Below are 27928 nucleotides of genomic sequence, written 5' to 3' on the forward strand. Positions count from 1 at the left end.
TCCAACATAAATATTCTTATGGTCGATCAAACATTTTGAATCAATTAACAAATCACAACTTTTTACAGTAACTGAGTTCGGTTTGTTTTATTCACTGGCCGCCAGGCTGAACCAGGACCAAACGGCGAGGAGGAAGGAAAACGTTAGAGAGCCGCAGCGATTGGTGGCATCGGCTGGTCAGAACGACTGAAAGCTGATCGATTGGGATTTGATGACTTACCGTCACAAACATGGAGATTAAAATCTACTGAAACTTTACATGATTCAGCTGTTCAACAAGCCCCACAGGTTGGTTTATCTGAAGCAACGGATGGAAGGAAGTATGATGGAAAAATCATCTCAAACATTAAAAAAGTCATTTAAATCATACAATTATTCCAAATGATCGTAATTGTCGATCAGAGCATTAAGTTCAGTTTGTTGTTTAAATAACAGAGCAACAGCAGACGGTTGTCTGCGATGTGTCGACTTTACAGTGAGATACCATCAGGTGTCCAGTACGATTTCCAGTCAAACAGGATGATTGGTAATATTTGAGCTTTTTTCTTCCACCGTTTGTTCCACAAAAACGTCAATAAATATTAGTAAATTCCAAAATATGATTAAATGTAGTTACTGTGTGCGGTTTAGTGATGTCTCACTTTTAAAGTAATGGAAACTTTGGGAATGTTTTAAAGTATTTGTGTTTATGGTGGTATGAATGCTCCAGTCAGACTTATTACCTAAAAACAGGTCATTTTTTTCAAAATCATGATCTTTATCAGAATCACTATATTACCACAAAACCTAACAATAAAATTCTACGTCCACCAGTACCATCTACATCATTTCACTGGGTTTTCTTTGTCTCCAGCTCATGGAGTCTCTCCTGCCTGTATCTACGGCCTCCTGGTCTGAGAACAGCAGCTGGTTTGTCCCGTCTGGCCCGTCGGACGCTCCAGACCCCACAGACTGGCAGACGATCCACACCGTCATCCCTCCCTACATCTTCATCCTGTCGCTGCTGGGGCTTCTCCTCAACGGCTTCGTCCTGGCCGTGTTCGCAGCCCACAGGGACCGCCTGACCGTGGCGGAGATCTACCTGAGCAACCTGGCGCTGGCCGACTTCCTGCTGCTGTGTGGCCTGCCGTTCTGGGCCATGTACATCCTGAACCAGTTCAACTGGTCGTACGGAGACGCTCTGTGCAAACTGGTCAACTCCAATATTGTCATCAATTTCTACACCAGCATCTACACGCTGGTCATGATTAGCATCGACCGCTACCTGGCGCTGGTGAAAACCATGATGGCGCGGTGGCTGAGACGGACGCTGTATGCTAAGATAACCTGCTTCGCTGTGTGGATGTTTGGGCTGCTTCTCAGTCTGCCAACCTTAGTTCACAGAAAGGTCAAGTTTATTGAGGAATACAATACCACTTCCTGCATTCTAGATTACACCCATGGAAGTTCCTGGAAGCTTGCCCATCAGATTATGATGAACACCTTAGGCTTCGCACTTCCTGTCCTTGTCATTGTTTTCAGCAGCTGGAATATAATCAAGGCTTTGAGTCGGAGGACGGAAAACCTCGCATTTCATGACTTCAACGATACAAAGGCCACGGTGCTGGTCTACGCCGTCACGCTGCTATTTTTACTGTGCTGGGGTCCTTTCCAGGTCCTCACCTTCCTCGACACGCTGTGTGATGTGGAAGTGCTGGACGGAAAGCTGTGGTCTCACACTCTCAGCCTGGGCGATCAGGTTTCCGTGTACCTGGCCTTTCTCAACAGCCTGCTGAACCCGCTGCTCTACGTCTTCTCTGGTCAGTACTTCAGAAGGAAAGTTGATGCCGTCTGCAGGAGGGCCAGGCACCAGCGCAGAGGCTCAGACATGACCACATATCAGCGCTCGCTGGTGTCTACGATGGTGAACAGAACAGAGCAAATACGGCCGGTGGTCATCTTTAATGCTAAAGATCAAATAGGACTCTAACCACTTCCTCCTCTGCTCTTCATAAGATGGCACAACAATTAATACAGTAATTCTGCTCCGACCTGAGCAGGCGGCATTGGTAGAGGATGTTATTCTAGTGTTGTCCACTTTAATGGTTACAGACTCAATGACATCTTTGTCCTGAACTGTGAGCTTTTTATATCGTTTTTCTTCCTTTTTTACACTTTACATTTTTCATAGGTGAACATCTGAAGTAAAAATTTATCATTCCTTCACCAAATCCACACTTTTGTGTTCTTGATGAATTTCTCACTTAAAAGACAACATGAAGACATGCTGATATCACATTTAAAATTAACTGCCAATTTTTTGACAGATTATCCATCAATTGGGATTAGTGGATGGACTGGATTGGAAACTTTAATTGAGTTAATTTACAGGTTTGTAATTAATTGCATTTTAATTGAAACCTTATTGATGAAAAAAGCAACATTTTCATTTCAAAAACCCATTTTTGCTGCTAAGGTATTGAATAAATAGACATGTGAGCTCAACAGTAAAAATATTTACAGATTTTAATCTTCAGGTTTTTCAGCCATCAGATTGGAAAAAAGTTCATCTTTCCAGAGTTTCAGAAGTCCTGATCTTTCATGTAGAAATGTGGACTGTAGACGCTAACTTAGCGTTAGCGGACGTTGATTGTGTGTCAGATTTATGAGATCTTGGTTCACAGAGGTGATGATGAGATCTCAGATCTCATCATCAAGTGTTCTTTACCCAGTTCTTGGTTGTCACCAGTCCTGAGCTAAATTTAGTTTACATTTAATCAGGTCATTAGCATGATTCTGTATAACCTGAGGATGTAATTCAGCCCTTTGATTCAGCTGTGTTGGATTTGGGACACAGTTTTTAGAAACCGGCCCTTTTGGACAGGAGTTGGGCAGAGAGACGAAGCAGCTGCCTGACCCAGAATGGACGAACAGTTTCAGGTTACAGTTCCTGTCTGCGTCTGAAGCTCTGAGGAATTTAAACGTCACTTCAGCAGCTTCATGAACAGACGTTGTGTTGGTGGCCAAACCAGCTCTGTGTTTGAGCCACACAGGCACAGAGAACATCCACAGACCCCAGGCTGGGATTTGAGCCCAGGACCTTCCTGCTGCCAGGCAGCACTGCTGCTATTCAGCCCTAATATATAATTCCACCCTGTTGCTGTAAGTCTACTCTATTGCTTTCTATGTTTTGTATTTCTTCCCGACTGTTTCCTGCCTCAGAGCTCGGCTTACTTTTCAGGTTCTCTTGTTAAACTGTCAGCCTGAGAGGAAAAAGTGTGATTGACATTACCTGCTGACTCCACTTACTTTAAACTTTCCCCTATGGAAAATGATTAATACAATCAGCACAGTGTTGTCTGGAAACCGGCTCTTATTAAATATGTTCAGCAGATTGGGTTTAAACACAGTTCCAGACAGCACAGCTTTAATTTTAGTGCTACCAAGCTAATTTCTTACAGAATATTTAATAGAAACTGTCAGCAGCCATTATGACTTTCTGGTGAACACACTTCTTGGTGGGAGAAACTACTGGACCCACTTGGTAACGGGTCCAGTAACGGGTCGTTAAGGTTAGCATGACTAAGGTGCTGTTCAGGAATTTCAGTCTTTTTGTTTCCATGGTAACGCTGTAGGGTTGTTCAGTCAGGTGTGACTCAGGATTAGCTCTGATCTCAGATAACACTGCATCCATCTGTTTTGGTTTTAGCTTTGGGCGTTTTAGCATAAAACACAAACTGAGCAGATTTCTAAGGAACTTTGACAAAAACCAGCAGGATCCTGAATCTGAGGCATCAGGACCGGATCACATGCTGTATGCTTTATGTTGATCTGCACGTAGTCATGCTGACTCACCATTTGCTTTTTAGCTGAGCAGAAACTCTGCATCCTACATTTACAACTTCTGAAACCAATGCATTTCACATATTAATGCTTTTTAAAACATATTTGTCCCATAATCTCATCCTGCTGTTTGGCATCCTTCATTGGAAACAGAACAGTTCTGTTGAGCCCAGAGGATGATCAGATACTTCTCTGCTATTCGTTTATCTGTTTTTACGTCTATAACAGGTTCAGATGGAACATCAGGTCAGTTCAGATGAAAATTAGGAGGCAGGGAGGCAGTCGGTGCGGTGTGACCCGTTGAGCCCGGGTTTAGCTAACAGCCGGTAGAGACCCGACCGCAGCCAGCATGCAGATGCACTATTAGACGATTACAATATGTTGGATTCATGGGGCTGAGGAATAAGTTAGATTTCTACTTCCTCGGATAATTAGAACCACAAAGAGAACGAGTCAAGAGCTGAGTTATTCCTCCGAGTTAAATCAACGTAGCAGTCGTGTTTCTGGACTGGGAAGAAGCCGGAGAACCTGCAGAGAACCCGGCATGCTCAGGGAGAACATGCTAACTCCATGCAGAACAACTGAGCCGGGATTTGAACCCAGCTGCATTGTGCAGCTGCAGTTTGGATAATATTGTGATTCTAATGCATACGCTGAAAAGACTCGGGTCAAAGTGAGCTGAACCTCCATCAGCTGGAGGCTCACGGGAATCTCCATGGAAACGACAGAACCAGAACCGGATTGGGTTGCATCTGGACGGGCCGGGTTCAAACAGACTCAACATGACTGCAGCGTGGTGACACCAGTTAACGGAGCCACTGATTCACCTGCCTCAAGTCAAATGATTTAGGTTCCATATATTTTTGACTTTGCAGGATAAATCATCACATTCATGCTCTGTAAATGTGCTGTAAAAAACAAAAACTAAATTGTTATTGCAATAAAGTCTTCCTGCTTGTGTGCTTGTGTGAGTAACTGAATACATGTGGATTATTTTCCTACTGAATGATTTAAACACGTCACTCGATGTGTTCAGTTTTAAAACGACTCCACTTTGTAAATCTTGGATTTTTTCAGATTCCTGAAACCTTCCATTAGTGGAAGGTTTAATAAAACGGAAATTTATTAAAACGGACAGGGAGCTTGGCTATAAAATCAGGAAATGGAAGAGAAGCAGCACTGAACAATAAAATACCAGGAATCCAAATGCTGAGGCTGTAAAAGTCAAGAGAAGCAGATTCTCTGATCGGGGAAATGTGGCACAGCTGGGGGAAAAACTAAAAACTTTGTTAAAATTGTAAAGTAGAAAAACATTTTCTCAAAGAGTTAACATGGAAGCAGCTGAACTGAAACTCCCCACAGCGCAGCAGGGAGAGTTTAGACAAGATGGAGGCAAATTTACAAGAACTCCAGGAATCCAGAAATGCTACTTTGGGCCACAATACACAATGCAAAAAGAAAATAAATATATTTCAAATGTAAAATTTGCTCTGTAAGGTCCAGGGTTTCTGTCTCAAATGGCTCAAACACAGAAAAGCAAATTAAGGCCAGAATCTAAAAAAATAATAAAAAATGATCAAAACCAGAAACTAAAAGTCCAAACATCTATAGATCATCACACTTAGACTCTAAAACTTTATTAAATAAGATTATTTTAGATATTTGGGTCTGAGATCTGAACACAGAGTCTAAAGATCTGGAATCCTGGTTATTGTTCCCTCATAAATGCTTTAAGAAAGTTACTTAAATAATTGATTCAGAACCAAACAATGTTGGGTCACTGAATATTTTATGGGTTTATGGTAAAACACAATTATTCCTAATGTGTAGAAATGAGAGAAACCATCCTAGTCATCCCTCGCCATGTAAAACGATTAAAGCCGGTTTGTTCGTCGTCTTGACTTTGACTGATGGAGTTTAATCAGATCCAGAGCAGATCTGCTCTGCTGGAGAGTCACTGTGCAGCAGCAGGAGGAGAACTGGGGAGGGACATCCTGAAGAGTGGGTGGGAACCAAGCAAGTCATCTCATATTTAAAGACGGCTCACATCAGCTCGAACCAGCTCACCTACTTCTGCACACTCCACACACACTCCACACACACCGAGGACACGCAGTGAAGACTTGCTGTTGGCTGCTTTCTCTGAACAATGGCTCTTTTAACCACCAGGTATGCACAGGCTTTGCTGAATATTCCTAATTAAACACAATATTTACTGTTCTGCAAAGTAATGAGTATTATGACTGCATGCAGAGTGCTGACTGATGCATTTAAAGCTGAAGAGCAGGTTTTTCTTTTTATCAACTTACAGGCTGAGTTTGTCTCAACATGCTTTATTCAGTTTGAAGAAACATTTGAAGGTGAAAAATACAACTAATAAGTTTGTTAATGTTCACAGAGAACATGAGAGATATGCTGAGGTGAAATGCAAAGTCTAAATAGAGCCATAAAATAATTTACTGCAAGTTTATCTAATTGTGATTATGTGTTGTATCGGTGTGCTTTTGTTTTGTTTTTCCGTTTCTGCCAGGCTTGGTCAGGTCTCTCTTGTAAAAGAGATATTATAATCATAATTATTATTATTACTGAACAGTTCTGTTAATAGGCTTTGCAGATACTTTTCAGGGCTCACTTAAACTGTTTAGGCCAGCTGGCAATAATTTAAAATCAGTTTTTTAGTTTGTAATAGCTCCATATATAACGTTTAACTCACCTTGCCTGCTCTAATGACACGTTCACACCAAACGTCAGGCATGTCTGGTTTACATCCAAAGTCTATGTGGAGTGTTGGACACTTTGGACACATCAAACACTCCAAACGGTTCAAATTGCGGCACAACGGCCCTCGACGCGCCTCCACAGAGACTCTAAATGTAAACCAGACGCGCCTGATGCTCAAAACGCGTTTGGTGTGAACGCACCATTAATATTTAGTTTTATTTTGCATCATTTCTCTGCAGCCTCCCTGCTCATTTGACCTCACTGGCTGAAGATGGAAACGAAACACAACCTAGTTGCTCACATGAATCCGTCGACTGGTCCTTCACTTATGTCCCAGCGTACATCCTGTCCATCTCTGTTCTGGGAATAGTTTTCAACTTCTTTGTGCTGATGGTCTTCATCCTCCATAAGAAGCCCTGCACCGTGGCTGAGATCTACCTGAGCAACCTGGCTGCTGCTGACCTGTTGCTGGTCTCCTTCCTGCCCTTCTGGGCTGTCAGCGCTTGGAATAAGTTTGACTGGATTTTTGGTCTTGCCATGTGCAAAATGGTCAACGTGAGCATCCTGATGAACGCCTACTGCAGCATCTACTTCCTGGTTCTGGTTAGCATCGATCGCTATTTGGCTCTGGTCCATCCACTGTCCCATGAAAAAATGCGTCGCCCAAAATTTGCTAAAATTAGTTGTGTTGTGGTTTGGATTCTGGGATTAATTCTTAGTGTTCCAAAATTTATCAACAGGAAATTGATATCTCACGAAAATATTACTTCTTGTATTGAAGATGATCCAAAGACAACTGAGTTGATGATTTTGGTGTTAGGGTTTTTTATTCCCATTTCCATCATTTTCTTTTGCACTGTGAAGATCCTCAAAGCTCTGAGAAACAGGTTTGTGGAAGGAGTAAATGCAAAGAAAAATGACCACAAGGCCAACACTTTGGTGCTGGTCGTCCTGCTGGCGTTCCTGATCTGTTGGATCCCGTTCCATCTGCGGGAAGTCCCGACCTGGCTCCACAAGGCCGGCATCCTGACACTCTGCACCTCTAAGGAAATCCAGTACTTCTGTGGGCAGATCTTCACCTACTTGGCGTTCTTCAACAGCGTTCTTAACCCCATTCTCTACGTCATTGTTGGGAAAAACTTCCGGAAAAAAGTTAAGGAACTTTTTCTGCAGTCGAACCACAAACGGAGTCCAACCATGACTCTAAGAAGTTCAAGAACAAAACTATCAATATTACATCCCTCCTAGTTCTGACTTAATGTGCATTCAGCTCACTTCCTCTATGAGACGTTTAAATTCAGGTATGTGTTTAAGCTATTTTAATGTTTTACCGTAAACATTTGGTGGGTCTTTCAGACTTTTTGTTGGTTTATTCATTGTGAGTTAATGAGTAATTCAAGTACTGCATACAAACCTGATCCAATCTGCTAAGATAGAAAACTTTTTAACCCAATTTGAATAAACAGCTTAATGTGCCGTTTGACAGATTAACTCAGATTAACTGGAATGGATGAGACTGAACTGAAAGGACTTTTTGAAAAGTGCCTCGAGATTACTTTTATTGTAAGTTGTGCAACGTAAATAAACTGAAATGAATTGAATAGAAAAACAACAACAGGCAAACAAAAACAGATGAGTTAATAACAAAAGGCATGAAGGAAAAATATCTTCAAATGTGTAAAAGTACTGAGGGAGAAGCAGCAGATCAACTGTCAGAGCAGAAACGATCATACACATGACAGGCTGCTCAATAGTCGACCAAACCGTTCAGGGATCCTAACAGATCCTAACAGATCCTAACAGATCCTCAGATGAAGGATTCCAAAACTTTCCCATTCATTTTGTAAATAAAAACAGCAGAAAGCTAAATGGTTGTAATATTTTATTTTTGACTCTATTGGCTGGACAGAGGAAGTCTCTCTTTTTTAAAATGTTCTTGTTTTGGACTCTTTTTCTCTAATTAGTCTTATAATTCCTTGTATATATTTCATTTTCACTGCATCGCAATGTTACAATGGAGGTTTGCTGCATTTTCTGTATATTTATTGTTATATATTGAATGAAAGACAAACTATGGAAGACGTGCATGAACAAGGCTGAGGTTAGTGCGTCATAATTAAGAGCTCAGCTGGAATGAAGGGTGTGGTCCATTCACATCCAGAGCAGCTCTCTGATTGGACATGGCGTCCATTTCTCACAGGATTCGACTCCAGTAGCAGAAGTCATGCAGACCATCAGAGCTGTCTGATAATTAACCAGCATCACTGCACAGGTTTCATAATTATAGAAGTAATGGACTGAAATGAAGTTAATGGAAGCAATCAGTCAAGGGGACGGAAGCAGGATTTCTGCTTTCTAGTGGTTGCTATTCCATGTGTGTTTGTTTTATTAACTGTTTTGTGTTTGGTTGTTTGTTATTGCATGACTAACTTGTATTATTGAATCCATCCATGCTCTGTGGGATAACGCTGCACATCTCACACCAAAACATTTTCTTCTGGTATGCAGGAAAACTGCAGGAAGCAGTTCCTGGCTGCAGGAAGCAGTTCCTGGCTGCAGGAAGCAGTTCCTGGCTGCAGGAAGCAGGTTCTGGCTGCAGGAAGCAGTTCCTGGCTGCAGGAAGCAGTTCCTGGCTGCAGGAAGCAGGTTCTGGCTGCAGGAAGCAGTTCCTGGCTGCAGGAAGCAGTTCCTGGCTGCAGGAAGCAGGTTCTGGCTGCAGGAAGCAGTTCCTGGCTGCAGGAAGCAGTTCCTGGCTGCAGGAAGCAGGTTCTGGCTGCAGGAAGCAGTTCCTGGCTGCAGGAAGCAGTTCCTGGCTGCAGGAAGCAGTTCCTGGCTGCAGGAAGCAGGTTCTGGCTGCAGGAAGCAGTTCCTGGCTGCAGGAAGCAGTTCCTGGCTGCAGGAAGCAGTTCCTGGCTGCAGGAAGCAGTTCCTGGCTGCAGGAAGCAGGTTCTGGCTGCAGGAAGCAGTTCCTGGCTGCAGGAAGCAGTTCCTGGCTGCAGGAAGCAGTTCCTGGCTGCAGGAAGCAGGTTCTGGCTGCAGGAAGCAGTTCCTGGCTGCAGGAAGCAGTTCCTGGCTGCAGGAAGCAGTTCCTGGCTGCAGGAAGCAGTTCCTGGATGCAGGAAGCAGTTCCTGGCTTCAGGAAGCAGGTTCTGGCTGCAGGAAGCAGTTCCTGGCTGCAGGAAGCAGTTCCTGGCTGCAGGAAGCAGTTCCTGGCTGCAGGAAGCAGGTTCTGGCTGCAGGAAGCAGTTCCTGGCTGCAGGAAGCAGGTTCTGGCTGCAGGAAGCATTTCCTGGCTGCAGGAAGCAGGTTCTGGCTGCAGGAAGCAGTTCCTGGCTGCAGGAAGCAGGTTCTGGCTGCAGGAAGCAGTTCCTGCAGCCAGGAACTGCTTACAGGATGCACAGGTTGCTCTGTAAAACCACTTTTTTCTCTTAACTTTGATTTCTCTTGATTCCCTGTCATGGCACTCTCTCTCTCTGTGGGCACTGAACCACTTCCCTTTACCGAGAAAGCTTGGTGGAATAACCTTTAAGTAACAAAATGGTTGACATTAACTGCTACAGATAAACTGTTCATGCAGCTGGTCATGTTTTTACTGTCATGTTTTAAATGTCTCTCTTTGCTGAAGGCAGAATGAAGAATGTAAAATGATCCTGTTTTGACTTTCATCCTTCTGTAAACGTTTCCTCTGGTGAAATACAGCAGCTCACCAACAGGAGGCTCCGCCTCTTTAAAAGTGTCAATATTTCTGTTTTTCTGCCTAAAGTGAATTTTTCATACTTCATGTATGTGTTTGATTTATAACAAGTTGTAAGACAATAAACCGTCTCTTCATACAGATTTTTCTGATCTTGTATTTATTCGGTTTGTGAATATCGAGAGGTTAAAGGTGAAACTCAGTGATATAAACTCATAAAGATGAGAAGGTTTGTGTAAATAACAGGTATGTAGTCATAAAGATGACCAATAACTTTATATAGATTAATTATCAAACAATTATACCTGATTTACATCATGTTTCATACAGCTAAGTGCATGAAAAGATTTATGGAGGTTAGAAATAAAAACACTGGAAAAACTGACCAATCTAAGTAAACAGGCAGAAACACAATGACACAGTCAAAGAATTAAAAGAGAAATTAATTATAAGCAGCAAATTGGTGAGGAGAGTCATTTCAGTAAATTAGGATATGGATTCAGATGAAGGAGCTTTTGAAAATAATGTTAGACGTTTTAAAAGTAGTTTTTTGTTGTTGGTCTATTTTGTTGTAATATTCTAATTTTAAATGTTTTTATTAACTGTAAGCAGGAAGGCTGTTCATCAGCAGAGCAGCGCCTCACTAAGTTTTGCTCCTCTGGTTTTCAACAGAAGACCTGAAGGTTCAGGAGGGCCAGATCAGCCAGAGCCTTTCGGGTCGGAGTAATGTGAGCTTTTTGGTAACACTTTATTTGAAGGGGTGTGAATAAGACTGACATAACACCTGTCATAAACATGACATAACACCTGTCATAAACATGACATAACACCTGTCATAAACATGACAACACCTGTCATAAACATGACATAACACCTGTCATGAACATGATATGACACCTGTCATGAACATATGACACTGTCATAAACATGATATAACACCTGTCATAAACATGACATAACACCTGTCATAAACATGATATAACACCTGTCATAAACATGATATAACACCTGTCATGAACATGATATAACACCTGTCATAAACATGATATAACACCTGTCATAAACATGATATAACACCTGTCATAAACATGATATAACACCTGTCATAAACATGATATAACACCTGTCATGAACATGATATGACACCTGTCATAAACATGATATAACACCTGTCATGAACATGATATAACACCTGTCATGAACATGATATAACACCTGTCATAAACATGATATAACACCTGTCATGAACATGACATAACACCTGTCATGAACATGACAACACCTGTCATAAACATGACATAACACCTGTCATGAACATGATATGACACTGTCATAAACATGATATGACACCTGTCATAAACATGATATAACACCTGTCATAAACATGATATAACACCTGTCATGAACATGATATAACACCTGTCATAAACATGATATAACACCTGTCATAAACATGATATAACACCTGTCATAAACATGATATAACACCTGTCATAAACATGATATAACACCTGTCATGAACATGATATAACACCTGTCATGAACATGATATAACACCTGTCATGAACATGATATAACACCTGTCATAAACATGATATAACACCTGTCATAAACATGATATAACACCTGTCATGAACATGATATAACACCTGTCATAAACATGATATAACACCTGTCATAAACATGATATAACACCTGTCATAAACATGATATAACACCTGTCATGAACATGATATAACACCTGTCATGAACATGATATAACACCTGTCATGAACATGATATAACACCTGTCATAAACATGATATAACACCTGTCATAAACATGATATAACACCTGTCATGAACATGATATAACACCTGTCATAAACATGATATAACACCTGTCATAAACATGATATAACACCTGTCATGAACATGATATAACACCTGTCATAAACATGATATAACACCTGTCATAAACATGATATAACACCTGTCATAAACATGACATGACACTGTCATGAACATGAAGGGTCTTTATGAATGTTTATGACAGTTAAGTGTCATTTGGTAAATAATGACACTTTTAATGCAAAGTTGCTCTAAAAGTTGCATTAAAAGTCAATTAAAAATGCAAACTTTGCATGATTTTGTAAATAATGACAATTTAATGCAAAGTTGGCATTTTTAATAGACTTTCAATGCAACTTTTAGAACAACTTTGCATTAAAAGTGTCATTATTTACTGAATGACTCTTAATGACAACTGTCATAAACATTCATAAAGACCCTTCATGTTCATGACAGTGTCATGTCAGTCTTATGCACACTCCTTCAAATAAAGCTTTTCTTCAGCATTCCTGCAGCTGCAGCTTTAGTTCCTTCAGCAGGGCCAGAAAGCAGAGCGGTCCAGTGATTTATTCTGCTAGTTAAGGATAAAGGAATCAAGGTCATTTCCCTTCAGATGAGGCTGAACAACAACAGGGACGAAGCCAGCGAGGAAAATATCCGTCTGCAGAGACGTTGGTGGTTAATCAAGCGGCAGATACAAGGAGCTGTCTGACCGTCGTTCTTTGCCTGACTGTCAACCTCTGTGGTCTTCTCATGTTTTAATGTTTCCCAGCATTACTGATCCTGTGCTCTCTGTGGCTCCTCCAAGGTTAAACCTGTCATTGGTTCCAACATAGGATCCTCTAAGCACAGCTCTCTGCTGCCTCCTGTTTCTCATCTTTACAATCTGGGACTCACTTTTTATGTTGCATGACCTCCTGACTGTACGATGGCGAAGGATGGAGTAATTTATCGGTTTTATTAGATTACCATCTTCTCTCTTCAGTCAGAACAATCGTTAATACTTTCAGATTATCTGTAAAACATGCAGTTTTCAGATTAAACAGAACTCCTCTCCACTGTAACTTCAACAGAAGATGTCGTATGTATGAGAAACTTACTTCCCCGCCTTTCTACACTGGACCCGTCTTAAGTCTCTGAGCCAACATGGTTAACTTCTACAAATTATTTTCAGGTTCAGGTCAGGACTGGCTGTGAGTGATGCAAATTAAAAATAGAAAGTTATTTATTCATTAAACTCTGTGCTTGTTCCTGGAAAAAGGTGATAGTAACTGTATCTGTTTCTGTTATGTGCCTCTATAATATGATATCAGCAGAACTGAGTCATTTCAGCTGCCAGTCAGAGCCAACAGGTAACCAGTTCAGCTGGTTGCAGATGTTTTCTTTCTAAATTCTACCTGTTAACATTTCTTTATTTCATCCGTCAGGCAGCCTTTCCATCTTCACAAAGCCAAGTTTTTTATAGCCTCATCTAAGATGAGATCAGATGGGAACCAAAACGAGCGAGTCTAAACACGTTCGTCTGCGTTTACCGTATTTCAGATTCCATCACATGTCATTCTCAAACTTATAGTCATAGTAAACAGGACGATTAGTGGCTACATGACACCGCCTTTATCTTGTCAAGGATAAGAAATCAAAAGAACATTTTGAACACTCACAGTGTTCCTCATAACTTCAACTTAAGTAGAGCAGTGAAACTTACATCAGCCTTTGCAAAACGAGATTTTCCAGTTTTAATGAAACCTCAACAGACCCTGGATTAGTTTGCTTTACTGCAAAATTCAAGAGAGAAATTCATTTACTTCTTTCTGTATATGTTTCTCTTCCTAACTATAAATTCTTAAATTGGGAGTTTTTGTTTGCTGATCGACCTTCACTTTATATTTAAGTTTCTGTTTCCTGACTAAGAGCAAGTCCTGAGGTTTTAAAGTGATTTAGTTTAACCCCTTCCTATCTGGAAGAGGGACTGTTTAAATTCCCTTTGGGGTTAATAAAGTATTTTTGAATTGAATTGAATTAAAAGGTTAACTAAGAATAAAGTGGGACAGATGAGACATTAAAGTCCCTTTGCTAGAAATAAAAAGTACACCTGGTTCCTGATCATCTGGTTCCTGATCACCTGGTTCTTGATCACCTGGTTCCTGATCACCTGGTTCCTGATCACCTGGTTCTTGATCACCTGGTTCTTGATCACCTGGTTCCTGATCACCTGGTTCCTGATCACCTGGTTCCTGATCATCTGGTTCCTGATCACCTGGTTCTTGATCACCTGGTTCCTGATCACCTGGTTCCTGATCACCTGGTTCCTGATCACCTGGTTCTTGATCACCTGGTTCTTGATCACCTGGTTCCTGATCACCTGGTTCTTGATCACCTGGTTCCTGATCACCTGGTTCCTGATCACCTGGTTCCTGATCACCTGGTTCTTGATCACCTGGTTCTTGATCACCTGGTTCCTGATCACCTGGTTCCTGATCACCTGGTTCTTGATCACCTGGTTCTTGATCACCTGGTTCCTGATCACCTGGTTCCTGATCACCTGGTTCCTGATCACCTGGTTCTTGATCACCTGGTTCTTGATCACCTGGTTCCTGATCACCTGGTTCTTGATCACCTGGTTCCTGATCACCTGGTTCTTGATCACCTGGTTCCTGATCACCTGGTTCTTGATCACCTGGTTCCTGATCACCTGGTTCCTGATCACCTGGTTCCTGATCACCTGGTTCCTGATCACCTGGTTCTTGATCACCTGGTTCTCTCACATCTTATTTCCTTGCACATAAGAGTCTAAAGCCTTAGAGTATCTGAATAGTAATGAGTCCCACCCGCTCCGGTACGCTTGGATAAGCTTTGGATACATTTGAAGAAAACGTTCTGGGTCTGATGGGTCACAGCAGACAGAGTCTGACCTTCTGAGCAGCAGATCAAACCCAGTTCTGTACATTGAGCTCCATGGGGTTTTCTGTGGAACGTAAATCCAAATTATTGACTGAAAATGTGTCTGTAAAACCTGTTTTCCTGTGCAGATTTCTGTTTTTGTCACATCTGATTGCTTTTATCATTTTACTCCCAAACAAAACTAATCTGAGTAAATATAAAAGTTGTTTCCATAGAACGATTTCATTTATTTAGGAGGAAAGAAAACACACCAGCCCATCTGAGAAAATATAATTGTCCCACTCATTAAATAATCAAACATTCACATTTTCATTAACCAGGCCAGATTACTGAGATGTCAACTCAACAAGTCTGAATATCTCTCATAATCAATAACATTCATCAGAAAATTCTTAGAGTTCCATCAGTTTATGATAAAAAACACACCAGTGAGGTGAATACAAAACAGCTTAACACGAACAACTCTGGCAAGTGAATGATGGCCTTGGAGCGGCCTAGTCAAAGTCAGGTGTTGTGAAAGGACTGTGAACTGGACTCTCCAGATCAGAAAGGATCAGTGGGTCAGAATCAATCTGTTCAGCTCAGTTCTGATATCAAAAAGTATTTAATCATCTGAAACATTTCAGAGCAACAAGGACAAAATATCACAAGATCTTAAAGAGGCCCAGAACCTTTTCACGGCACTTTATCCTGTTATTTATTGCAAAAAATCAGCTTAGAACAAGATTTTTACAAGTGGATCAAATGTTTCACAGCATTCAGAGTCTGTATTTAAAAAGATAAAACCTTTCTGTTGATATGACCTAATATTTCCCTCAGGTGCATTTAGAAATGCTGTCTGGAAAAGTCTGGCCACTTTGACAGAACGCCACTGAAACATTAATAATTTAAATGTTCATGATCTCATCAGCTCACCGGGTGCTTAGCTAATTCTTTTTATTATAGCATTTTCCATGTTATATGTTAAGGTTTTGATCTGCACAGATCAAAACCTTAACATATAATAAATACATATGTTGGTTTTTAGCTAACATTATTTAATCCCCTGAATGTTGATTTTTTCCTTAAACTGTAAACTTATAAAACTGAGTTTAATGTATTTTCTACATCACTTTGAGGAAGATTCACCCTCCTCTCACACCGGACCGTTTGTGGTTGTTGCCATGGCAACTTTCATATATAAATTTTAGAGCATTGTGACTGAAAGTTTATCGACCTTAGTTTTAATATGCATGTTTCTGTTTACCTTTAGCTGCTGGTAAACCTGGATGTTCTCCTCTATTGTGTTATAAAATGAGATTTTCTACTTTTAATAGTCAAAAACAAGAAAGGAAAAATAAAATGTATCTGAGTTTTTCTGTTTCTCATCTGGAAGAACCTGGAAGGTAAAATATGTGACTGCTTAATTACATTTTTAATTTGCAAATTGTTGCTCAACAGAAGTGGAATAAATGAACATTTACAGGATTATTTAACAGGAGCATTCCTTATCTCAGCCAAAATAGAACAAACTGACGTAAAATATTATTTTTATTTTATTAGCTGACAGATAAATGAGCCACGGCTCATGCTGTGTGAGAATTTGTAGTTTTCATATGAAATATCGGCTGTTGACAATTTTAAATGTGTAACTTAGTTCAGCCTAATATCTTCCGTTTCCCTTTAACTTTTTATAAAACATTGCCTGATGTGCAGTCATGAAGGCAGTCAGTGCTACAGGAAAACAGAACATAAATTAAATCAAAGGTGTGATTATTTTTATCCAGTGTGGTTCTTTATCTTGGTCAAAAGTTCAACTTTATGTGACTCAGATTACAGAAACATCTTTGCTAAACTGTGCACAGGAAAAGCTTTCAGAATAACAAAATCAAACTGCTGCATAATTAAACAACTTTACCACAGGCAGCCATTCTCAGCTATGTGCTAATGGATTCACCGAACAACGACTGGAACATCGTTTCACTGGCCGGATGTTTAATATCTGCCCAGTCTCAACTCCGTCTGGGCCTGTTGCTGCTACAAGACTAATAGATCATAAAAATACCAGCAGAAACATAAAAAATTACATTTTATAGCAACTGACTATAAACAACTAACACAGTCACTTGATTGTGCTATAAAATGTCACCATGTGGCTGGAAAACATAATGTCACCCCTATAATAACTGCGTTGTTTCCTCTGAGTTCCTTACTGTAAAGCCTCATTCTTCTCTTTTCCGTTTACCTGTAAATTGCTGCAGATGGACCTGAATGTCCCTCAGTGGGACAATCGGTTTCTATTCTAACATTTAGCTCCTAAACTTTTGCCTGGCTCCAGCCTCACATGACACAAATACATTTCATGTTGCTTCAGAAAGCAAACTGTTGGATTTTTAGCTCCTAGTTCTTATTTTCTGGTAACTAGAGCATGTGAATCACAGGGTTATAGTCATGCAACACTCCTGTTTTGTATAGTTGTCTGCAGTTTCCACTCTTTGCTTATGCAAATAGTTAATCTCTCTCACGTTTCTTTCTCTCTCATCTTCTTCCTAGTTTGAATTTACTACAATTCCAGAGAATCCAGAAAGCTTTTCCCAGCACTTCTTCACCCGGCGTCCGCTGGTATAGAGGAATTTAAAGGCGCTAACCTCATGGATACATAAATAAGAAACGATACACAAACTCCATTCTCTCTGCTCATAGGAAGACATTTAATGCACATCTGCGGATTCACACATCACATTTCATCGTCTCAGAATCCAAAATGTCTTGTCTCTTACTTCTGACATCAGGGTTTTATACCTTCCAGCCCTACTGTTGTGTATTGGAAAGCTTTGACCAATGGCGTTACTGGACCTCGCTTGCATAGCAATTCTGGCTCCGTCTTACACTGGATGTGTTGGAAGTTCAGAGGGTTAGAGGATGACCTCGTGGAAGTTAAATCTGCTCCTTCAGAAAAACTATTAGCCATGTTGTTGGTTCTTTATCTGTCAAATAAAGACTCTTTCCCATTCTGGTCGACTTTCTCACACGCAAACAGGAAAGGACGTTTTCCAAAGGTTTCTTGCACAGCAACTTAACGTTTCCCTCTTTGGTGATTGTTTATTTCACATCTCTCCAATCTGAATTCCTGTCTGACTTCTAGGTCAGATTAACACAGTACTTTTCTTTTCAGTCAAAACATATCTTAATGTGAATCAACAAACATGACTTTTAACTATTAATATAATTATATTCCTCTACACTGGTTCAGTCAATAAGCTCTTCAAGCTTCAAAACATTACAATTAAAAATGGGAAACAGAAAAAAAAAGGATGTTTCCTGAAATCTTCATCTGGTAAACACAAGAAAAGAAAAGCAACATCTCCCATTCACTGTTAATTTTACAAAATGTTACTGGAAGAAGGTCTGTGACCTTTTTGAACCGTTCTGGAGGAGACCGGTCCGATCTGATAGCAGATCACTCGCAGGCATCAAACAGCTTGGAGTCATATGCAAATAGACTGCTGGAAAGCTCATAGTGCAGGTTGTACGTTCTGCTGATATTAGTTTTAACTCGGAAGAAAAACATCGGAGAGGCTTTCTATGAACATAGTCATGCAAAACTTCCTCTATGTCCCATGATGACCTGGGAGATAATGAGCTGGCTCTACTTTAGAATAACTCTGACCCATTTCAGACCTAAAATTTGTTTCCTTTTTTGGTTCTGTTGCCTGGTGAAGCTATTTTAAACCCAAGCTTGTTTGTCCAGTTGTCTTATTTGCATTACTGAGCGGATCTGAGACTTTTCCGGACACAGTCCCATTCAGGATCGGACTCTGTGGTGCCAGGATGAACTCCACGCTCATCCAGAGCTCCTGCAGCTCCAACTCCTCGGTGGAGCAGCACATGTACCCCACCGTCTACTCTTTATTCTTTATCGTGGGGTTTCCAGCCAACTGCCTGTCTCTGTTCGTAGCCTGGAAGCTGGCGCTGCAGGGGAACAACATGGCGGTCTACCTGGTCAGCCTGTGTGTTTCGGACCTGCTCTACACGGTCACTCTGCCTGTTTGGATTGGGATGGCGCAGCGCTGGAACATCTCTGATCAACTGTGCGGTGTGATGTATCTGATCATGTACAACAGCTTCTACGTGGGCTCGGGTCTGCTCTGCTGCATCTCTGTGGACCGCTACCTGGCCGTGGTCTACCCGCTCCACTTCCACTGGGTCAGAGAGGTCAGGGCCGCAGCTCTGCTGAGCGCTGCCGTCTGGCTCCTGGAGATTTTTCTTCACATTCTCCTGCTTCACCATATGGGGGCGCTGCAGTCATTCAACTTGTGCCACCAGCCGATGCCCCTGACACAGAAGGACGCTGACGTTGCCCTGGTTCGGGTGGTGCTCGGCTTCCTGTTTCCTCTGGTCGTCATGACGCTGTGCTTCCAGCAGATCATGCAGTCGCTCAGACAGAGTCGCTCCATCCTGGAGGAAGAGCGGCGGAAAGTCGGGTTGCTGCTGCTGCTGCTGCTGATCACCTACGTCGCCTCCTTCGTGCCCTACCAGACGGTCATGTTCCTGCGGGTCGTCCTGGAGCCGGGGGCCTGCGGCTGGGCCCGCCGCCTCAGAGACCCGTACCTGGTCACGGTCGCCATGACGACCCTGAACAGCACTCTGGATCCCATCATCTACTGTTTAATTAATGAGAGCGCCAAGAGAGAGATTGGGAGAGCGATGAACAGAGGGAGGAGAAGTTTCATCCAAACAGCGACACGGATCCAAGCAGTTTCCTGAAATCCTCTTTTAACCTGCATCCATATTTAGTTTTATATCAAATTATCATGTACAAAATTATTTAATTTAGCAAATATAAGCAATGTTTTTTAATTCCACTGTAAATGCTCGATACGTGGACTGAAGGGGGTGATTTCTTTCTGTAAAGAAGGAAGTCATTAATGTTTGTATGTTTTCGCAGTGCTTTCTGAAAGGAAACAAACCTTTGAAAGGAAAGTCTCTAAAATCATCTCTGTATTCTTCTGTATTAATCTGACAAATAAATGGGAAGTGAATTTTGCATTTTTAACTCAATTTTAATCAAGTCTTATTAATTGTAACACAAACTTTACTTATAAAGATTAACGTCTTCCTAAAATGTCTCAAAACAGTCAAAAACTGTCAGTCATCAAAACTTGCATGTTCAAACATGTTCAGGTTAAAGTTCACCAACTTAACCTGCATGTAGATTCTTTAGTCCACCTCAGAGTTCAGTGAAAACGTCTCCATCTGTTGGTCAGGAAAATCCTCTCCAGCGTTCAGACTCACATTTTATGACTCCATTCACAAACTCTTCAGCTCCATGACATTAGCAGTGTTAGCTTCCTGGTTTTTTATGCTGAGTAAAGGATTAGGCCAGTGGTTATGGAGCTAAAGCGGAAGTTCAGACTGGAAAACTCCGCCCCCTCCATTCGCCCATCGACGTCATGCTCATCTCCGACCTCAGCCCTGGACCTCACCCGGCGCGTTCAATCAGCAATCAGGCTCTGCATAAAGGATCCACACCCAGGCCGTCAGCCGCTTCCCAGCTGCGTTCAACCCACCACCGCCCCTTCTCCACCCACATCCTTCAGCTCTCCAGGATGGAACCCTTTCCTGACCTCCACCACCGGTGTCGGCCCCGGAGGAGAGCTTCCCTAATCAGTTATCGGGATGTTCATTGAGTTCACATCAAATCTCAGCTCGAATTTGCTGCCGGGGTCCGAGCGCCAAAGAACTTATTCATTCCTGTCATTAAATCTTTTAATTGTTCCCCTTTTGTCCGTCTGAGTCTTTCCAGATTGAACTTAACTTTTTTTGAGGTACCGAACCCCCAAGTTTCATATACGCATTCACCGAACCCCGCCCCCGCGACACAGAAAATAATTTGCGGTATTCTGATTTATTAATGTAATTATATTAGTTGTAATGCCTCCCCCACGCCACTAGAGGCAGTACCAACCCCGAAAAGATGTGACTAAGGAGCATATTTAGAAGTACACCGAAAGCTATGGAATTTGGTAAAAACGGTGAGTTTTACTGAAGTAATTAAAGACACAAATTCAAATCCAGGCTGAGAGTGGAGCTCCTTCCCGCAGCTCTGATTGGCTCAGCAATGTAACGTGATCCTCTGCAGCAGCTCTGATTGGCTCAGCAATGTAACGTGATCCTCTGCAGCAGCTCTGATTGGCTCAGCAATGTGACGTGATCCTCTGCAGCAGCTCTGATTGGCTCAGCAATGTAACGTGATCCTCTGCAGCAAGTGATGGCAAAGCGGGGCGTCATCACGACTTTACACAGTGTGTCTTTACCTCCGCGGCAGAGGCTCCGCCGAACCCCTGGGGTTCGACCGAACCCAGGTTAAGAACCACTGGATTAGTGTTATCCTGAGATGCTCAGTTGATCACAAAACACACGTAAGCATCAGCATGTCTCTGTTGCTATGGTAGCCAAAATACACTTTACACCTCCTATGAAATACACTGCTGTACTCTCCCCGTTATGTATTGATTTGTATCTCATGTCCTTTTGGTATGTTTTGTTGTTTTTTTATTGTTTAATCTTTGATACTTTGTCTCTTAGTTTTTATACTTGCTGTAAAATCAATTGCCCATCAGGGATACAAATAAATCTGAATGTGAATCACAAGAATGGATGGACACGTTATAAAAAAAAGAGTAAGAAATATGTGCCTGGGTATTATATGCATTAGGAAAATAGATTAGGTTGTAAATCAGATTTCACACATTAAGTATTCTACTGTCCCTCTTATGGAAATAATGGATTTAAATGAAGATAATGGAAGCAATATAACATTATCTTGTTAAAATACAAACAAGATCCAAGTAGACTTTGTTTTTCTGTCATTACATCCAATCAACTCTTTATAATGGCTGATTGGTTTATTTCTGTTTACAGCCTTGCCGTCATAAACACTGAAGACTCTTTGTTGTGAAGTCATTTCAGGAAAACTAATCAGATTATAACCTCTTTACAAAGTGTTTGATCGTTCAGATGTGACTGTACTTTCGTAAACATGCATGCTCAGGCTATTCCCAAGAGGCTAAAAAATGCATTATGACATAATTTCTTCACTTTCACTCAATAAAAATTGAGTTGTACAAAAATATTATTGATGCTCTGGGGAGTTTTGTGTGTTCTGCACATTCCACTCTTCAGAATCAGCCAGTGAATATTGACTCAGGGTGAAGCTACTGTCCAATTCCTTTGTCAACACACATTGCTTAGGTGTCAAATGTCTGCATGTAAACCCGGTACAGTATTGAGCCATTTTCATCTTTTAACTGGCTTTCAGTTAACTTTTCACACAAAATAGCTGAGCACAGAAATTCTTAAATAGAGATGTGATAAAGTCAGACCAAAAAGAGTTCAAGTCAAGCCTTTGAACTTCACATTACCGTTAGAGGGTTTTGTTTTTTACATTCCAGTAAAACGTCCTGGTCACTGACTTCGCCTTTGGACAGTCTGTGGCATCAGACTCAGTTCCTGTGAGAAACGTTGTCCTGTTTGCTCTATGATCCCTCTCAGTTCTCTTCCTGGTAAACACGACTTTTCTTTTTAAGTTTGATCATCACAGTTAGTTGCAAAGGAGTATATGTTTTCATGAGTATAACCCCACATTCTTAAGTAATCTGTTTAACCCACAAATTCATTTCCTGACAGCAGTAGCACCATCGACAGTGACAAACAGGCTCTCCAACTGTAGAACATGCCAAGACGTATTGTTACAAGAAATAAACTCCACAGCCCACATTCAATGGACTGGTAGAAAAAAGGCAGTCATTACCCAGTAGGAGGAGAGGGGTGGGAATGAAGCAAATGTTAACATCAGATGTCTGTTCAGCATCAGATGCTTTCTTAAGCAAATCCTTGTCAAACAGTAGTTAGAAGCGTCGGCGCTGCAGAAGGGTTGCTTCTTTTTTCATTGGGAGAAATTCGTCTGTCCACCTGAAGGTATGCAACAAATTTATACTTTTGCTATTTTTTGCTTTTATTTTAGAGTTTAGAGTTAAACATTCTGCAACATTTACTGCTTTGCAAAGCCTGCAATTAATTAGAAAATTAACAGATGTACAACAATCTCTTAAATTGCTTTGACTTCTTCAGCATGTCAGTCTGCACCTACTAATGTATCTATGTCAGTATACAGTCGACTGTTACAGTGCAGTACTAAAGGCTTAAACCACATACTGCCGTTTCTTGGGTTGTTTTGGGTTTTTCTGGTTTTGTTCATTTGTTTTATGATTGCCTGAGTTATTCTTATTTTGATTAGATCAGCCTTGCTTCTGTTTTACTTTAGTTCAGTCAGCTCTTTGTTAGTTAGATTTGGTTTATTTCCAGAGTTTAATTAGTTTTTGTCCCAGTTAGCTTCGTTTTCCCTGGTCCCTGGTTGGGGTTTACTCCCCCTGTGCCATCTCTCTCCCCCTCCGCCTGCTTTCTGCTCACCTCACACCTGAACCTCATTTTCTAATTAGTACCGGTCCACTGTTCCAGAATCCAAATTCCCTGAATTTAACCACGTCTCTTTCATTCACTCACCGGATCCTCCCGTTATATATTCCATGTTCTCTGTCCCCATTTTTCCCTGCTCTTGATCCTTGTGATGTCATTGTTTTGTTGTTGTTTTTTATCAAACTTCTACCAACTACTCACAGCTTCAAGTTGTCTGCATTTGGGTCCAATCAACACCAAACATGATTGAAGGACCAATCAGACTTGCTTCTTGCTGCAGAACTAGAGCAAATAAGAGAGAAAGTCCTTCAGTGAGAACTCTGGCCAAGCCTTGTTCACCATGGCAGCACGTTATAAAAAAGAGTAAGAAATATGTGCCTGGGTATTATATGCATTAGGAAAATAGATTAGGTTGTAAATCAGATTTCACACATTAAGTATTCTACTGTCCCTCTTGTCTGCGTTGAAGTGGCGTCGGTTAATATGCTGCAGAAATGAGTTCCTCAGCTCTCTGTTCTGTGCTGGGAGGAGCTGTTGGAAGAAGCAGAGTGGGACCAACAAGCAACGTTAGCCGACACATCCCACAAGCCACCCCACCTCAACCACATGTCTCTGTTCCTCCAGCTAACTTATCCACCCACTGCAGACGCCTCCACAGTTTCTCCAGGAAGTCTGGTTGACACTCCCTCAGCTTCTCCAGAAGACCAGGCTTTCACCTCCACTGCTCCTCGTCCTCTTTGCCACCATCTCTATCACTCTCCGTTAGCCCCACGCCTCAGAACTCTAAAGCCTTTAAAAGTCTCGCCAAAGACTTGCAGCAGCTCAGTCGTCTGCAGGCTCTTATCAGCATCGATCCCTCCATCACCAGCCTCAATCTGCCAGCAGCAGAACCACTTCATGGGTCCCATGCTGCAGAGCTTCTCTGTGGGTTGTCTCCAGGTCCTGAGCCTTGTTGTGGGTTCCAGTTGGCCGAGCTGCCACCACCTAGTCGTCCCCCAGCAAGATCTTTTAGTTTCCAGCCTCCAGAGAGTCAGCGGCTCTGCTGCCAGTGACAAGCTTCCAGATCATGGACGCTTTCATTGCAGACAGTCATTCTCTAGATCTTCTTGTTGGCCTTCTCTGAACCACTTCATGGTTAAAATCTTGTTTGTAACTTGTGACTCCATTAGTCTACCTCTTGGTCATCCTCCATGAACATTTGTTTTGTATTTTGGCCCTCCTTCTCAGGTCCAGCCTGGACTGGTTTATTTTCTGTTTCTGGTCTTAAACCAGGTCTGGTATCCACTTTGGGAGGGGGTGATGTCAGGATCTTTGTTTTTTTCGGGGGGCTGGGGGCTACTTGGCTTGTAGTTTTATTCTGTGACTAAATCAGCCTAGCTTTTGTTTTGCCTTAGTTCAGTTCAGTCTTGGTTATTTTAGATTAGGTTGTAAGAGCGGAAATACTATTTAAGGAGTTGTTTTTGTGAAAAGGATTTTGGCGCCTCACTAGATCGACCTGACCGACTCCTTTCCTTCAATTTGCATGCAAAGCGCAAATGGAACCAAAAAATGACTTGGAAAGGACGTCTGTTTGGACAAGATAAGAATAACAATTTGAGAAAAATTGTCCTATTCAGCAATTCTGAAATGGAGCAGATGTTGAGTTCATGAGGTCTTAAATATTTTAAAGGTTGTCCAATACACACTCAGTATAAAGCACACCAGAATCTTTACGCAAATCAAGGGTAGCAACGCCATTGGTTGAAACTTTCCAACGCACATCAGTGAGGATGAGAATGTATAAAAAGTTCATCTTTAAAATACGGGGAGATTTTTTGTTGAGACTTTGGAAGATTTTTGAGTATTGAACTGATGAAACTGTAATGAGGAATCCGTGGTAGTGTAATAGATCTCCGGCTCGTCTATGGCCTAGCAGCAAGAACTACGTCTCCGTGCGTCATTTCTTTCACTTACATATTTAAGAGTTTAGTCCCCTTCAATTCTCTAATAAGGTTTGTAATTTATTTCCTGTGCTCAGTTTTTGTCAGTTACATTTGTCTTCCTTGCTCCCTTGTTCTCCCTATAAAAACACCAAAAGGAGAGGGTGAGACTTTCATTAAACACGTATGCAGAGTGGAGATCAAAATATTTTAATCATCCACTCACTGATGGTTTATGTACACATTTATCCGTTGAGTCAGCAGTCCATCACAGGACAAACAACCATGCTCACACTTCCTCCTTGGGGCAAACTAGAGGGGCTCCTCTTGCACTGGGACCTCGAGCTCAGATTCAAACCACAGACCTTCTTGCTGCAAGGCATTAGTGCTCTCCACTGCTACACCCACTAGCAACATAAAGATTTTAAAGGCTGGGGAAGCGTTCTTTGTTTGTTGGACGAACTTTTGGCTAAATGGGAACATATTTTCACCAGTTAAACATGTTATTATTCATTATATTATTTACATCACAGTTGTTTTTATAAAGTCTGAAACATAAATCTAATTTCACATTGTTTAATGTTTTCTTTTGTTCCTCTTGCTTGCATCTTTCTTCAGAATGGTGGCTAACAGCTCCATGGCTAAAGGACCAAACCAGACAAATTCTAATAATTGCTCACTTGAATCCGTCGACTGGTCCTTCACTTATGTCCCAGCGTACATCCTGTCCATCTCTGTTCTGGGAATAGTTTTCAACATCTTTGTGCTGATGGTCTTCATCCTCCATAAGAAGCCCTGCACCGTGGCTGAGATCTACCTGAGCAACCTGGCTGCTGCTGACCTGTTCCTGGTCTCCTTCCTGCCCTTCTGGGCTGTCAGCGTTTGGAATAAGTTTGACTGGATTTTAGGTCTTGCCATGTGCAAAATCGTAAAAGTGAGCATCCTGATGAACGTCTATTGCAGCATCTACTTCCTGGTTCTGGTTAGCATCGATCGCTATTTGGCCGTGGTCCATCCACTGTCCCATGGGGGAATGCGTCGCCCAAAATGTGCTAAAATTAGTTGTGTTGTGGTTTGGATTCTGGGATTAATTCTTAGTGTTCCAAGACTAATAAACACAAAATTGAAACATGAAGATGTCAAAAATAAAACTGCCTGTCATGAAGCTGATCCAACTATATCAAAGATGACTGAGTTGATGATTTTGGTGTTAGGGTTTTTTATTCCCATTTCCATCATTTTCTTTTGCACTGTGAACATCCTCAAAGCTCTGAGAAACAGATCGATCCAAAGAGTAAAGACGAGGAAAACGGACCACAAGGCCGACACTTTGGTGCTGGTCGTCCTGCTGGCGTTCTTGATCTGTTGGGTCCCGTTCCATCTGCGGGAAGTCCCGACCTGGCTCCACAAGGCCGGCATCCTGACACTCTGCACCTCTAAGGAAATCCAGCACTTCTGTGGGCAGATCTTCACCTACTTGGCGTTCTTCAACAGCGTTCTTAACCCCATTCTCTACGTCATTGTCGGAAGAAACTTCAGAGACAAACTGAAGGAACTCTTCAAGCAGTGGGACCAAAAACGCAGTGCGACCATCAGCCGAACTACAAGTACAAGGCTTCTACGAAGTCTTAAATCCCAACAAAATATTATCAATTAGAATATGAGTTTACTTTTTTCCCCCCATTTATTTAGAGAAGAGACAACCAAAAAATAAACTTGTTAGCTGGAGGAATGATTACCAATTGCAATCTGTGGCAAAGGTAACATCAAATCAAGGCAAGTCATTCAGTGACCCACAGATTGATCCTTTTCATGTCTACAGGTCCAGTTTCAGAGTTATCTTTATGAGCTGATGTACAGACAGTGAGACCATAAGGCCAACAGCTCCACAGAGAAATTAAACAAAAATAATGGAAAAAAATTACCTTGTTTCTGTAAAAGCTTTAACTTTTACAAGCCAAGGTATACTTATTCATATTTTTGTGCAACAAAAAATGTAAGGAGGATGTTACGAATTAGGGCTGTTGTAAACGAATATTTTAGTAATCGAGTAATCTATCGATTATTCTTACGATTAATCGAGTAATCGGATAAAAAAAATTATAAAATGAAATATTGGTAAATCTGGCATAATACCGGTGTTACTATCAGATATCAATATCAGTCCAATTTTCCATATTTGAGCATCCCTAACAGTTGCTTTTTTGTAGTTTAGAAAAGTAACCTGTAACAATAATAGCTCACTTTCTAAGTTAACCAGAAGAAAAGTTATAGAAAAATCTGAAATTATATTGAATTTAATAACAAAGAGGCAGGCTCACAAATATGCTTATAAAAAATGTCTACAATCCAGCTTTTAGTTTATGTATTCATCTTCAGTGAGTTTAATAGATTAATTAAACTCACCTTGCCACCTAACCTGTCACGCTTTGGGTTTGAAAATACGGGAAATGCCGCCTGGAGTGGGAGGAGAGGGCGAATGAAGGAACGTAAGATGGAGGGGAGGAAATAGACCAGCGGACTGACGAACCGTTAGACCGGGGGACGAACACGGGGGGAAGCAATACGGGATATTTACGACACCT

The 27928-nt window shown here is 41.4% G+C and overlaps 3 protein-coding genes and 1 pseudogene across 4 annotated transcripts; all 4 read left to right on the forward strand.

Annotated features, from left to right (window-relative positions):
* On the forward strand, nt 1-2210 carry bdkrb1 (bradykinin receptor B1). Its single transcript, XM_088002551.1, has one exon. The coding sequence runs from the start codon at nt 857-859 to the stop codon at nt 1967-1969; it is 1113 nt and encodes a 370-aa protein (XP_087858677.1). The 5' UTR covers nt 1-856; the 3' UTR covers nt 1970-2210.
* A 3654-nt stretch (nt 2211-5864) lies between these two features.
* On the forward strand, nt 5865-10380 carry LOC106923012 (B2 bradykinin receptor-like). The gene is made up of 2 exons (XM_014995836.2): nt 5865-5991; nt 6783-10380. Exons 1-2 carry the CDS (start codon nt 5972-5974, stop codon nt 7789-7791), a joined length of 1029 nt encoding a protein of 342 aa, XP_014851322.2. The 5' UTR covers nt 5865-5971; the 3' UTR covers nt 7792-10380.
* An 8215-nt stretch (nt 10381-18595) lies between these two features.
* On the forward strand, nt 18596-19748 carry LOC106923013 (G protein-coupled receptor 4-like). The gene has a single exon (XM_014995837.2). It carries the CDS (start codon nt 18778-18780, stop codon nt 19711-19713), a length of 936 nt encoding a protein of 311 aa, XP_014851323.2. The 5' UTR covers nt 18596-18777; the 3' UTR covers nt 19714-19748.
* A 3109-nt stretch (nt 19749-22857) lies between these two features.
* On the forward strand, nt 22858-27610 carry LOC106923011 (B2 bradykinin receptor pseudogene; annotated as a pseudogene). The gene is made up of 2 exons (XR_015761977.1): nt 22858-22926; nt 25962-27610. The product of XR_015761977.1 is annotated as a B2 bradykinin receptor pseudogene (transcript).
* Nucleotides 27611-27928: the final 318 nt, after the last annotated feature.

Source organism: Poecilia mexicana, unplaced genomic scaffold (assembly GCF_051168715.1).
Source record: "Poecilia mexicana isolate PSO_F unplaced genomic scaffold, ASM5116871v1 scaffold_22, whole genome shotgun sequence".
In the NCBI taxonomy this organism is placed as follows: domain Eukaryota; kingdom Metazoa; phylum Chordata; class Actinopteri; order Cyprinodontiformes; family Poeciliidae; genus Poecilia; species Poecilia mexicana.

What these genes read in the sequence shown, in the direction of transcription:
- bdkrb1 (XM_088002551.1), top strand. Translation starts at nt 857, where the DNA reads ATGGAGTCTCTCCTGCCTGTATCTACGGCCTCCTGGTCTGAGAACAGC.
- LOC106923012 (XM_014995836.2), top strand. Translation starts at nt 5,972, where the DNA reads ATGGCTCTTTTAACCACCAG. An exon ending in ATGGCTCTTTTAACCACCAG is followed by an intron (nt 5,992 to 6,782) that starts GTATGCACAGGC and finishes ATTTCTCTGCAG; the next exon opens with CCTCCCTGCTCATTTGACCT.
- LOC106923013 (XM_014995837.2), top strand. Translation starts at nt 18,778, where the DNA reads ATGAACTCCACGCTCATCCAGAGCTCCTGCAGCTCCAACTCCTCGGTG.